This window comes from Mercenaria mercenaria, chromosome 18, assembly GCF_021730395.1.
Source record: "Mercenaria mercenaria strain notata chromosome 18, MADL_Memer_1, whole genome shotgun sequence".
Classification (NCBI taxonomy): domain Eukaryota; kingdom Metazoa; phylum Mollusca; class Bivalvia; order Venerida; family Veneridae; genus Mercenaria; species Mercenaria mercenaria.
In genome coordinates, this window is record NC_069378.1 from 48,765,774 (window position 1) to 48,777,720 (window position 11,947).

The 11,947-nt window shown below is 35.3% G+C and overlaps 1 protein-coding gene across 1 annotated transcript in view; it reads left to right on the forward strand.

Annotated features, from left to right (window-relative positions):
* Nucleotides 1–10,773, forward strand: part of LOC128550572 (uncharacterized) — a 100,709-nt gene extending 89,936 nt beyond the window's left edge. Inside the window, exon 19 of the mRNA XM_053529828.1 lies at nt 10,247–10,773. Within this exon, the coding sequence (XP_053385803.1) occupies nt 10,247–10,557 (311 nt within the window). The 3' untranslated portion in view covers nt 10,558–10,773. The remainder of the gene's footprint in view (nt 1–10,246) is intronic.
* The last annotated feature ends 1,174 nt before the right edge of the window (nt 10,774–11,947 follow it).

The following is an 11,947-nucleotide window of genomic DNA, read 5'->3' on the forward strand; positions in this document are numbered from 1 at the left end:
TAAACTTCTTTATATGTTGTTATCGAATTCGTTTGTTTATCATAAGACATTTGCGAATTAAGACAAGTGGACTGTGGACACCTAGGACGATCTATTTTTCAATGGGACCATCTCAACATAATTTAATAATATAATGTGCGGTAGGGAAAATGCCCATTATACTGATGAGGTCTGGCTTTTTATACCATCACTTTGTGGTGGTGGATATAGACTTGGGTTTGCCTATCTGTCAGTCCGTCTGTCTGCCTGTCAGGCGAAATTGTGTTATCGCCAAACCTAATGGACCTACCGTAATTGCACTTTACTAAATCTTATTTTACATTAGAAGATGTGTGTCTGAGATGATGTGGTCAAGGTGAGCTTCTGTTATCGTCCTGTATCCGATCTCCGTCTTCATTGTTCGACGTAAACTATTTCTCTTCGAACACTCAGAGATCACAATTTTGGGACATTCGTATTACGACTTTGTCAACAACATATCGGACGGGTTTTAAACTGAGTAAAAATCAGGCCGCTTAGTCTCTAGATGGTTGAAAATCGTTTTCTATCATTTGACATAGTGACCTACTTTTTATCCCAAATAACGCGATATCTAAATTGATCTAGACGTCATAAAGACAAGTATTCATTTGTTACTTAATTTATAAATAAAATGGAAAATTTGCCTCTATCGTGCAAAGAATATTTTTCAATGATTCTACCTAGTAACCTAGTTATTGACCCAAGTTAACCTAGTTTTAAACCTGGCCTAGCATTATAAAAATCAAACCAAATTTTATGTAGATCAGGTAGTAAATATTGATTAAATGTTTTTCTATGATATGATCTAGTGACCTAGTTTTATATACCAAATAACCCTATTATAGACTTGTTCTACGGTTTATATTGAAAAAACGTCTGACTACATTCCTTGTAAAAAATATGGCATCTAGAGTATTAAGAGTGTTCTTCTATCATTTGTCTTACAACCCTATATCTTAACAAGTTTCAAACATTACTTAGACTTCATTATGACTATGTTTTATACAGATTAAGCAAGCAGTTTTATCTTTATAATGGTCCTTACGTCTTGACCTGTCACTCATGCATATTCCGAATGTTTCCGAAAATTCATTTTCGGTGTCCGAACCTCTATCGAAAACCGAATATATTAAACACATAATATACATTTCGTTATGATAACGCATGTACAGGTAGCTAGCTGTGCCGAAGAAAATTTTATCTGCCAGTCTAAGGGTTGTGGGTTCAAGTCTTGTTTCCACACCTTTCACGATTTTAAGGTTCATATATTAAAAGAAATATATGCGTTTTCAGCTTTACTCTATGTACACGTCAGTGCTTTGTAAAAATGTCAACTAAACTCTTTTACAGATCTTAGATCTTAGATAATTACTCGAAACCAGCATTTTCAAATATTTTAAGGGAAAGTCTGGACTTTATTCAACAGACGATTTAAGCATATGGTGTCAGCAGACGAAACAAATAAAATCATTTGATAAATAAACTAAACTTACATAATTTCCCAACTTTCTGCATTCTTCTGTCGCTCTTAAATTTGAAGTCACTATTTCTGGTTTTCATGAAAGCTTTAACTGAGGTTTCGCCTTCAACGGTTATGACAAGACATGTGCTTTCTTTGCGTGAGGCAAAAAAACTATTTGGGAAACTTTGACCAATATCTTTGATTTCACAGCATTATTCTCAGTTTTTCTTCTTCTAGAATTGTGCCTAATGTAGATCAAATGCTTACGATAGTCTTTCGATACTCTCCTTTGCATCTTCAAGTAGCTGATGTCAATAAGGTTTACAAACATCTTTTCACTCAAATAGTAGGTCTATAGCACGCATTTCTACATCGTCTACTACACCTTTTGAAAATTCAATAAAGGTTGGATATCAAATCGGTAACATATGGAGTCAGATATTCTATCCCTTGGAATCCAGGTAATGATACATTGAGGCTGATCTGCTGAGAGATATCTTTGATAAAGTGGAATCTTTCTGTCTTGTGCCAAAAGCTCCACAAATGCTCGTGCAACCTAGGCTGTCTAGGAAGATATAATTTGTCATAAGTGCAGAAATGCTCTGCACTGCCTTACGTAAGTTAACAAATATTGTCTATCATCTCGTCCAATCTCGTGCTTGTGTGTACTGTCACGTGTATCTGACATGTACCTTATTTCAGATACCAGCTCACTTTTTTAGTAATATATATCATAGAATAGTAAACAGTGTTGACATTGAAAGCAACATAAATATTTTAAGCCTCACTGTAGTGTTTCTTTTTTATACAATTACCCAGAACAGTAGAAATTCTTTGCAAGATTACTAGATAATGCTTTGGTCTAACTTCACATTACGGAGGTCACCTATGACTACAAAAGTGTAACATTATTAAATACAGGTCCAGTCTTTAGCTACAAACCAGGACTGTTTTCAAATATAGGACAAGTTCGAAACTGACATTGGCTTAGGGGACCATACGCCGCTTTTAAAGAAAATGCACGCTGGTGTATCATTGAAGCTTTCATGTGCACCGCCATACAAACACATCTTTGAATGTCTCTTAATTGTTTTTTTTTTGTACTTCTAGCATGTGTAAATGTTGAGTTCTGCTCAACACGAGGCTAGAGTGCGTGGACGGTAGCATGCATTTCCAGTAACATCCATGAACAGACTCAGTTAAACCGAGCCTGTAACATCGTTTTTGTCGTGTTGAGCGACCTGCGGAGTTTTCACTTTTTCTATTTACTACTGTGACAATGCCATATTGTATGGGTGCTATTCGTCACTTCTATGACAGCCCTATTCTGTGGAATTTTAGGATAAATATAAATTCAATGACCTTTCATTAGACTCTCGAACGGTAAATATTGAGTTTTGGTGGCCATTTTTAAAAGAATCGATATCACATGGGGACTAAATGTGTGCCATATTTGGTGCTTTTCTCATTTTCTGAATTACTTTTGCAATTCCTGTTACGAAATGATTGGACTACGTTGAAATATTCAGTTAAAGCCGACTGATTAAATTTGCTTTTTTTCCAGTCTGACCTGAATCATTCGCTTTTCGTGTGTTTGGTTTTCCCTAGATACTTTGCATGTCATTTTCTGTTTTTCAATTTGCCACTCCTTTTACAGCAGATTTACTCCCATTGGAGGATAAATATGTGCTAGTGTTTGGCATGGTAGCTCGCAAGGATCTGACTAGTCTGTGCTAATTTTGTTTGCAGCTGACTTAACTGGCCAATGAAATCTGTAAAAAAAAATCATTTGGAGGCAAAAGATGCAACCAAGAAGAATAATAGCAGACTCGGTTTGATTGAGTCTGTTCATGAAAGGTAACGAAATGTGCAACTCCTCTCACTCCCCCTAGCACCGACTTAAACGGAATTCTTTTACACTCATGTTGAATGGACTCCATGATCCCAAAGGACCAGAACATATAACAAAACTGAATGTCTCGCAGACGTTAAGGCTTCTATAATGAGGGGTTTCTCTGGGAACATTTTACTGTTATGACGCAATCATAGGCCAGTGTCTGTCTACAGTTCGCCATAATTTGCAGATTTAGGTGGAACGAAACATTAAAGTGGTTTTGTGTTTTTATTGTACTTTTCCTTCTAAATGTACGTGCTTTAATCGATGGCAGCGAGGATGGAATCTAAAGAATAACTTTTTAGCTCACCTGTATGTATTTTTCGCTGGATTTTAATGACATTTATTCGAAATGTTTACGTTGGTTAAATCTGGGCAAGTTCGAATATGGGATATCTGTGTTTGAAAACTAGGTCAAAATGTCAAATCGTAGAAAAAAATGTTTATCTTATAGGGGCTGCAGTTTGTACTTTATTGATCGCGGCCGATGAAGAGGCCGCGATCATATTGAATAGGTAAAGTATATGCGCGCTGGGGAAAATATTTCATGATGGACCTGTGAATTCTTTACTTATGGGTGAAACAGGTCTCATAAGCGTAAATACGACTAGCTTCTACTGATTATAAAACATACCGTACGATTTGTTGTGAATTAACTGTTGTTGTACTTTTAGTAGTTCAACCGCCACCCTTGTTTAAGAGCAACATTTAAAAAACACGTTTTTTTCATCCTCAAGTAATAAGTAAGTAGACTCGCCCAGTTTAATCAATCTATACGCATAATCTAACTCTATACATAGAGCGCCTACTTCACCCGATTTACATTCGGAACATTTTCACGCGTTTCGGGCTTTATCGTATGTTTAACATGGGATTTTTGAACCGTCCAAAGATGTTGGAAATGTTTGTCTCATTGTTTATTTTTTTTTTTAATAAAAATGTTACTGCTTTCATTGTCTACCACTTTTTTTCCACCCTTGCCTGAAAAAACAGTAATGAGTTTGTACACTGTTCAGACAATTGTGCTCTGTTGAAATTTAACCAAACACAAGTTTACCTGCATAAACAGAAAGCATGATATGTCACCATGCGCGGATCCAGAGGGGTGGGGGGACCGGGGGTCCGGACCCCCTCTGGAAAATCTTTAAAAAAGGAAAGAAGACAAGAAGGAAAGAAAATGTTTTTCGAAAAAGGCAACATTAGGACTGCATGTAAAGTATATGCGGCTGCTGCTACATACGACCCCGACATAATTCATATTATTTATCTAAAGGAAACTAAGAATTTTACCTTCAAGAAAGCTTGATTTTATCATTTTCCCAAATTTAACAGGTTAGTCCATAAAACTGTCACAGAATGCAAAAAATGAAGTGCTAAATTTCAAAATTTCCAGGGTGGGGGGGTCGGGGGGGGGGCAGGGGATCGGACCCCCTCTGAGAAAATTGGCTGTGTCCGTGCATGGTTACTATACCTGTCCAGTACTGGACATTATGGTAAACGCTTCTTTCCTGCACAAATGACAATTTCGCAACTTCTGTCCGGTTTGTACAAATTTCTGGCCGCGATAAACCATTTGACTTGTCCTCATTAAATTTGATCAGAATGTTTGTAATGAATAAACCTAGGTTGATTTTAAATACAGATTGTCTGGGGTCACAAACTAGGCCATTTGGTCAAATCCAAGAAAAACCTTGTGTATGCAATAGGGGCTGTATCATTTTGAAATTTGATCAAAATGTTGGCCTTGATCAAATCAAGGCAAATTCGAATATTAGAAATCTAGGGTCAAAAAACAGGTCACTAAGTCAAGTCAAAGAAAAACATTGTGTATGCAGAAAGGGCTGCATTTGTCACTGGACATTCATGAAATTGAATCAAAATATGGGTCATCTGGGGTCAAAACTAGTTCTCTATGTCAAATTCAAAAAGTCCTTGAATGCAATAGGGGCTGTTTTTTTCACTGGATCTTCTTGAAATCTGATCAGAATATTTGTCTTGATAAAATCTAGGTCAGCTTTGATTATTGGTCATCTTGGATAAAAGAAACTAAGTCACTAGGTCAAATCAAAGAAACACCTATTGTATGCAATAGGGGCTGCATTTTTCACTAGATCTTCAAGTAAATTGATCAGAATGTTTGTAGGTAAAATCTAGACCAGGCTTGAATATGGTCCAACTGGGGCCAAAATTAGGCCATTTGGTCAAATCAAAAATAAACTTTGTGTTTGCAATAGGGGATGCATTTTTTACTAGATCTTTATGAAATTTTACCAGAACGTTTCTCTTGTTAACGTCTAGGTTAGGTTTGAATATGGATCATCTGTGGTGAAAACTTAGTCACTTGGTCAACACAAAGAAAAATATTTTGTATGCAGTAGAGGATTCTTTTTTCACTGACCTTTATTTAATTTGATTAGAATGTTTGTCTTCGATAAAATCTAGGTCAAGTTCGAATAAGGGTCATCTGGGGTCAAAAATTAGGTCATTTTGTCAAATCAAAATAAATATTGTGTATGCAATAGGAGTGCATTTTTCACAGGATCATCATGAAATTTGTTTGTCTTGTTAAATCTAGGTCAGGTTTGAATATGAATCATCTGGGGTAAAAAAACTAGGTCACCTGGTCAAATAAAAAGGAACACTGTGTATGCAATAGGGGCTGTATTTTCTTGCAACAAGATTATTCCAGATGTTCGTCGGGTGAGCGACCTAGGATCATTTTGGTCCTGTTGTTGAAAGTGTTCTTATAAGTCCTTTTCTTTTTGAGTCGGCTAAACGCTGAAAGCGTTTGACGAGTCCTTGCTATCGCCCGATTTCTCATTCTCATTAAATGGCCTCACAACACAGCGAACTGATGTAGTTCCATTAGATTGTCTCTAATTTCAAAGAGTTCATTGATTGTATGAAGTTCAGTTATGTCAATCCCATTTGCTATGACCAATATACGATGTAATCTGTCAAATTTATTAAGAGTAATTGTGCAATACTCGAATAAAGCCACGTATTTTCTTCCGCGGTAACTCATTAAGAATAAACACGCATAACGATTCTGCGGGATTTGATAATACATTTGCGCATATGATTATGGTGACTAATTTTATGCCCTTTTGTCACAAAATAACAAATGTGATGTTCACAGATTCAGATAAAAACTGCATATTAACTTATTAGCCAAATTATTCATTTGTTACCCTGTCAGTTTCAAAAAATAATCTTTAAAATCATTGTGCAAATAACAAATTTATTGCGCTATGCATTTCATGAATTGCGCAGGCTTACCAAGCTTGCGTAACATCCAGCGAAATACAAAATATAGTTCAAGAAGATACTGCTAGTATTTTATTGAGTCGGGTACCTCTGAAAGCATTGGAGTGTCTCTTATCAAAGAGTTTACCACATCGATGAAATTAAATTATGACAGCTTTATTTTAAATGACCCGAATAAGATATGTGCAGTACGTTAATTCTTCCGCGAGACTTCGCGGATGAATCCTAATTACATTCTGGACACTTGTCGGCGAACACACGTGACCTGTTTATAACAACGCTTCTACGACTTTGCGTTTGAAAATACGGACTTCGGTTTACTGAAGAAAAAAAATATTACGAAGATCGGCCAGATCAAAATGATGTAAAATCGCGAGTGGCTAAAATGCAAACGTTTACATACAACTTCATTCTAAATCGTAACCTTGCTGGATTTTGACTGGTTCGGATAATTTGCTTACGATTCAGGTTGCAAAAAAATGAAACCGTCACCCATTCTGCGTTTCATGATGACACATGGGTTGAATTTTGCAGTCAGTAAGCGGATAAGTTATCGGGAGAAGAAGCTCTGGTTTGTTTAATTACTACCGATTTTAAAAATGATTTTATTTCTTATTTTTCGAGAAATAAACAAATCGGCGAAACATTAAACTGCATTTTCATGTAGTTTTTGAAATCGAAAGTAGATCGTCTCTCATGTTAGACTGCTTTGACGAAACGAAACAATTTTTTTTTATGAAATGATTTAAATGAGAGGTAATTTCACCGTAAACTTCAATGTCAGATACTACCAATTGCTGCTAAACTGTCTTCGTATCATCACAATTTGTAAAACATACTGTTGAAACTGGAGATTTTGGCGTATTTAGAAAAGTGTAATCGTATCCGGATATAATATTTTGAGTAAATATCGAGCTGTGTAATGAAATTTTAACATTCAAGTAACAGACATAGATAGATATTATTGTAACAGAAATGATTCTAGAATTTATTTTTATAACACATACATAGAATCTACATCAGACTTATATTCTAGTCCTGAGGCATGATCTGAAAGTAAAAATATGAAGTGACAGTCATTCATACTTTGGATATTGTAATACTAAAAAGAATCTAGGTAATATTTAGAAATTGAAACATAAAATTTTCAGTTAGAAATTGCACCAAAGGCTGTATCAAGGGTCTACATTTTCAAAAACTTCTTGTGGTGCTACCCCAAAACCCTATTTGCAAGAGGGGGTATCCTCCCACACCCTTCCCCATATTGCCACTTTACAGTTGGTACATTTGCCCTTTTACCACCTGCCACAATGCCCATTTCAAAATCTGACTGCAATTCAAAGCGGGAAGGAACACCCCTCCCCACACCCACCCTGCTACCGACCACGTAAAAATGTCTGTCTACATGAATCAAAATGGATAATTGAAAGTGCATGGACTTGGAGATTACTGACATGATTTTGAAGGGGTTAACAGGTCTGAAATAGAATAAAAAATGGTTTTAACTAAAAAAGAACTACATTTATTAATATCGGTTATCTTTTCCAAAATTGGTAGCTAGTCCGAGTAACTTCCCTTAGTTTCGAATGCGCAATTTTCCTGTCAATGTAAACATTCATGACAATATATATTGACACTCAGCAACATATACCTATCTCTAAACGCAAAAGTAAGTATACATTAAATTCACATCACTTATAATATAATTGAACAATACCTAATGTATGACATGATTATCGCTAGGCCCGTTATCTGTAAAATATCTGAACAGTTCTTTCGTCCATCCGTTACAAATTGTATGTGGCAATCCGCGCTGTAAAATTTCAATATATAAATTGTCATATTCAAATTTTATCATGTGCGAATATATACCAGCCGATAATTGCCTGTTTTGGTAATGCCGGAGGCAAATAATTACTGGAAAAATATATATATACATGGGCAGTATCTTAGTGTCAGCTGTCAAATTGTAGTTTGTATTTTCAACATTTTTATTTTTGCGAATTTAGAGAAATATATTGGGTTAAAATACTTGTATAATGTCAATCAAAGTTTTACAAGGGATCGATTGAATGTCCATTTCATCTATTGTAACAAAATCTCTGTTCAGTTGTGGGAAAAACTAAAAACAAACTGAAACTTGTAGACTATACTACCAGTACATCAATCATTAGCCGACTCTCAGGCCCTTCAGACCTTTGATTTCATTCGTTTCTGTGTCTGAGTAAATTCGATGGACCGTTCATCGGATGAAAGAGATGTGTGTGTGTGTGTTTAACATGTCAACAGTAACCTTATTTTTTATCTTCACATTTTGATGCTGCATCCTCAATCACATGCTTTTGAATTTTAAACCTCACTAGTGAACTTTATAGACGGATGAAAGTTGTCTGCATGGTTGGAGAGCTTACCGATCATTAATCTATTGCATATCTACATTGTCTATAAGGCGCTACCTTTAGATGTGGTTTCAATGTTACGGACGACCCAAGAATACGTTGGCGTATGATGGTACTATTTTTGTGCTCATTGCTTTTAATAAATCTTGGATGTAATGCCTGTAATTGAACAAAACGTTGTTGCATTTCTTAACACTTCTGTTGTCCCATACCAGTTTGCATGCAGCAATGTTGTCCTTATGTGGTATATAAGTGTGCAAGGATCTGACAGTTAAGTGTCATTTGGGAGCTGCTGAGGTTTTATTTCTCAAACAGTCAGTGTTGTCTTGTACGTAGAACAGTAGACTACTAACATGGGGTCTGAGATACATCTCAATGAATTCTGAAATTCGTTCTGAATAGTTTTCATTGACTGTAAGAGTTTGACGACCAGGATTCCCCACATTATGAATTTTAGGACGAAGATAACGCCTACATGACCTGGATTTTGGTACCTTCGGATATGTTATATTATCATCACCCGTTAAGGCCCCATCGAACAAGTTTTTCGAGTTGTTTGGAGAAAGACGCAGCAAATTCGTCTATCTTGTCGTGAGCAAGTTATTTGTAAAATCTAGTTTCACAAATCTAGAGATTTATATCTATAATTAATACAGAGGAGCCTTTGTCATTCGGCTTGATAACAATATTGTGCCTTGTTCACAGCGATTTTAGGGCTTGTTTTCAGGGCTACATATTGGAAGTAGCGATATCATATGGCTACATGATGTACTGGTTTATTTACCATTTTGAGCGTAGGAAGAAACAGTTGTTCAAGATTCCACTAAGCTTTATTTCTTTAAAAGAAATATAGCTAACTTGACTTGCTTCAATGGGATTAAGTGTTACAAAGTTTGATAATCCAAACAATCTCTACATTTTAATTGTTCACGGTTTATTCTTCTTGTGTTGCTTCTTCTGTTTGTTTTTCGTTGTTTAGAAGGGGTGTGGGTTAGTGTTGATTTAATGCTTCATTACGTATTTGTTCATTTAAAATGGTTTATAAGAATTGTGTAGTTAGTATCATATGTGTAGTGCATTTACACATTATTTTTTTAATTTTGCATGTACATGTTGATCAGTTTTGTATTTATAGGACATTTTTATTTATGCGTGTTGCATTTGTCTACAGTAGCTTATCTTAGAAATCCGACTATATTTCAGATGATGATATTCCAGATGCTGAGTTACATCCAAAAGATATAGCAGAGTTATCGCAAGGAATTGGGAATACTTGGCCAATACTGGGAGCCTACTTTGACAGAACTAATGTTGAAATTCAACGCATCAAGGAAGATAACAACTTAAGTGTTGCGATGCAAATAAACACTATGCTCTTAAGTTGGAAAGCAGACAGAGGTGCAGATGCAACAATGCACAAATTTTTGGAAATTATTGAAAAATTTAAAGCAACTGTTAATGTAGATTGGCCTATAATTGAGCAAGTCACCAGGCGATTCCAAAATGAAGCTTAGTGGATGTTTCTAAGAGAAACATAGACATTTCATTCAGATCGATAAAACATTATCCGAAATGAATTGAAATGGCGAAAAGTTAAACCACTGTGAAAGAAAGCCTAAATCGTAAAGTTCATATAATGTACAGGTGCGCCTCAAAATTTAAGGTATTAGGCCTATAGTAGAGTATCTCCATTTTGAAGAGTATTCAATTCCTACCATAAACCTACTTTGACAGCAATTCTCATAGGGGGGGGGGGGCGTAGGTTGAAGCCCCACTGGGACCAATGTTTTTTCTTTACTTTTCTTTTTTTCTAGTAAGTTTTTACTCCTTTCAAGACTTGTTATTGATGTATTGTACAAAAATGAAAAATATTCATTTGCTAAGTGATTTCTTGCTCTTCTAAGTAAATGTACCTCTGAAATAGAAGGTTTAGAGTTAGACATTTTTAACAATACTGAGTTACATGCGGTAAAAGTTCTCTATTTTGCCTTCATTCTTTAGATTACATATTGTGGAAGAAATGTAGGTAAGTTTTACTTCTGTCCCTCAGTTATTTTTGAATGCAGTGAGCTAAATTCAAAACAGACCTGCAGGATTCGATCTCAATTTTTCAATGTTGGAGATAGAATTCTGTCTCATTAAATCCGATTACTTGAGGCACCCTAGAAAATATGATACTGACACTTTTATTTTTTAGGTTTATAATTGTTTACCAATAGTTTGATGATTCTTTCATAAAAAATAATGGTATAATGAATTCTCTGCAAACGTTTTGAATAAAGGCCGCCACTTTGAAAGTTGTCTCTATTTGAGCTTGGGGAAATATCTTAGATTACACAAAATTTATAAAAAACGGCACGGTTAAAGTTTTTAAAAATTTGCAACAAAGTGTGAAGCACAGTCAGCTGTAAGAATATACCAAGCAAATGCTACTTTTTAACATTACTATTAGGGGCCTAATACCTTAACTATAAAACGACTTGTCTCATAAATTGTCGCATGCACCTATGTCTGTTAGATTATATAATCTCTGAAAAAGTAAAATGTTTTGCTCTATGGATTACTTGATATGAGTTAAAGTGATAAATCAGTTAAAATTAACCAACATTTAACATAGTTTATTGATCCAATATTTTAACCGAGAAGCTTAGAAGCGTTAAACAGCAAAGAGCAGGTAAACATGTTCTGCTCTTCTAGAAGAAGTATCTGCACTAAAATGATGGCGAAAAATCTGAATTTTCACCAAGAACAGGGAAAAGCAGGTTCGGGAAAGTTTGATAAAATTGAAGTTTTTAAACTGTTTGATGCATTTTATAATACATTTAATCAAGCAAACATGATACTTATGCCGAATTTCGGGTTTAAACTACTTCTGAGTTTATTTTGTGTGAAAGGGCTTTCCCT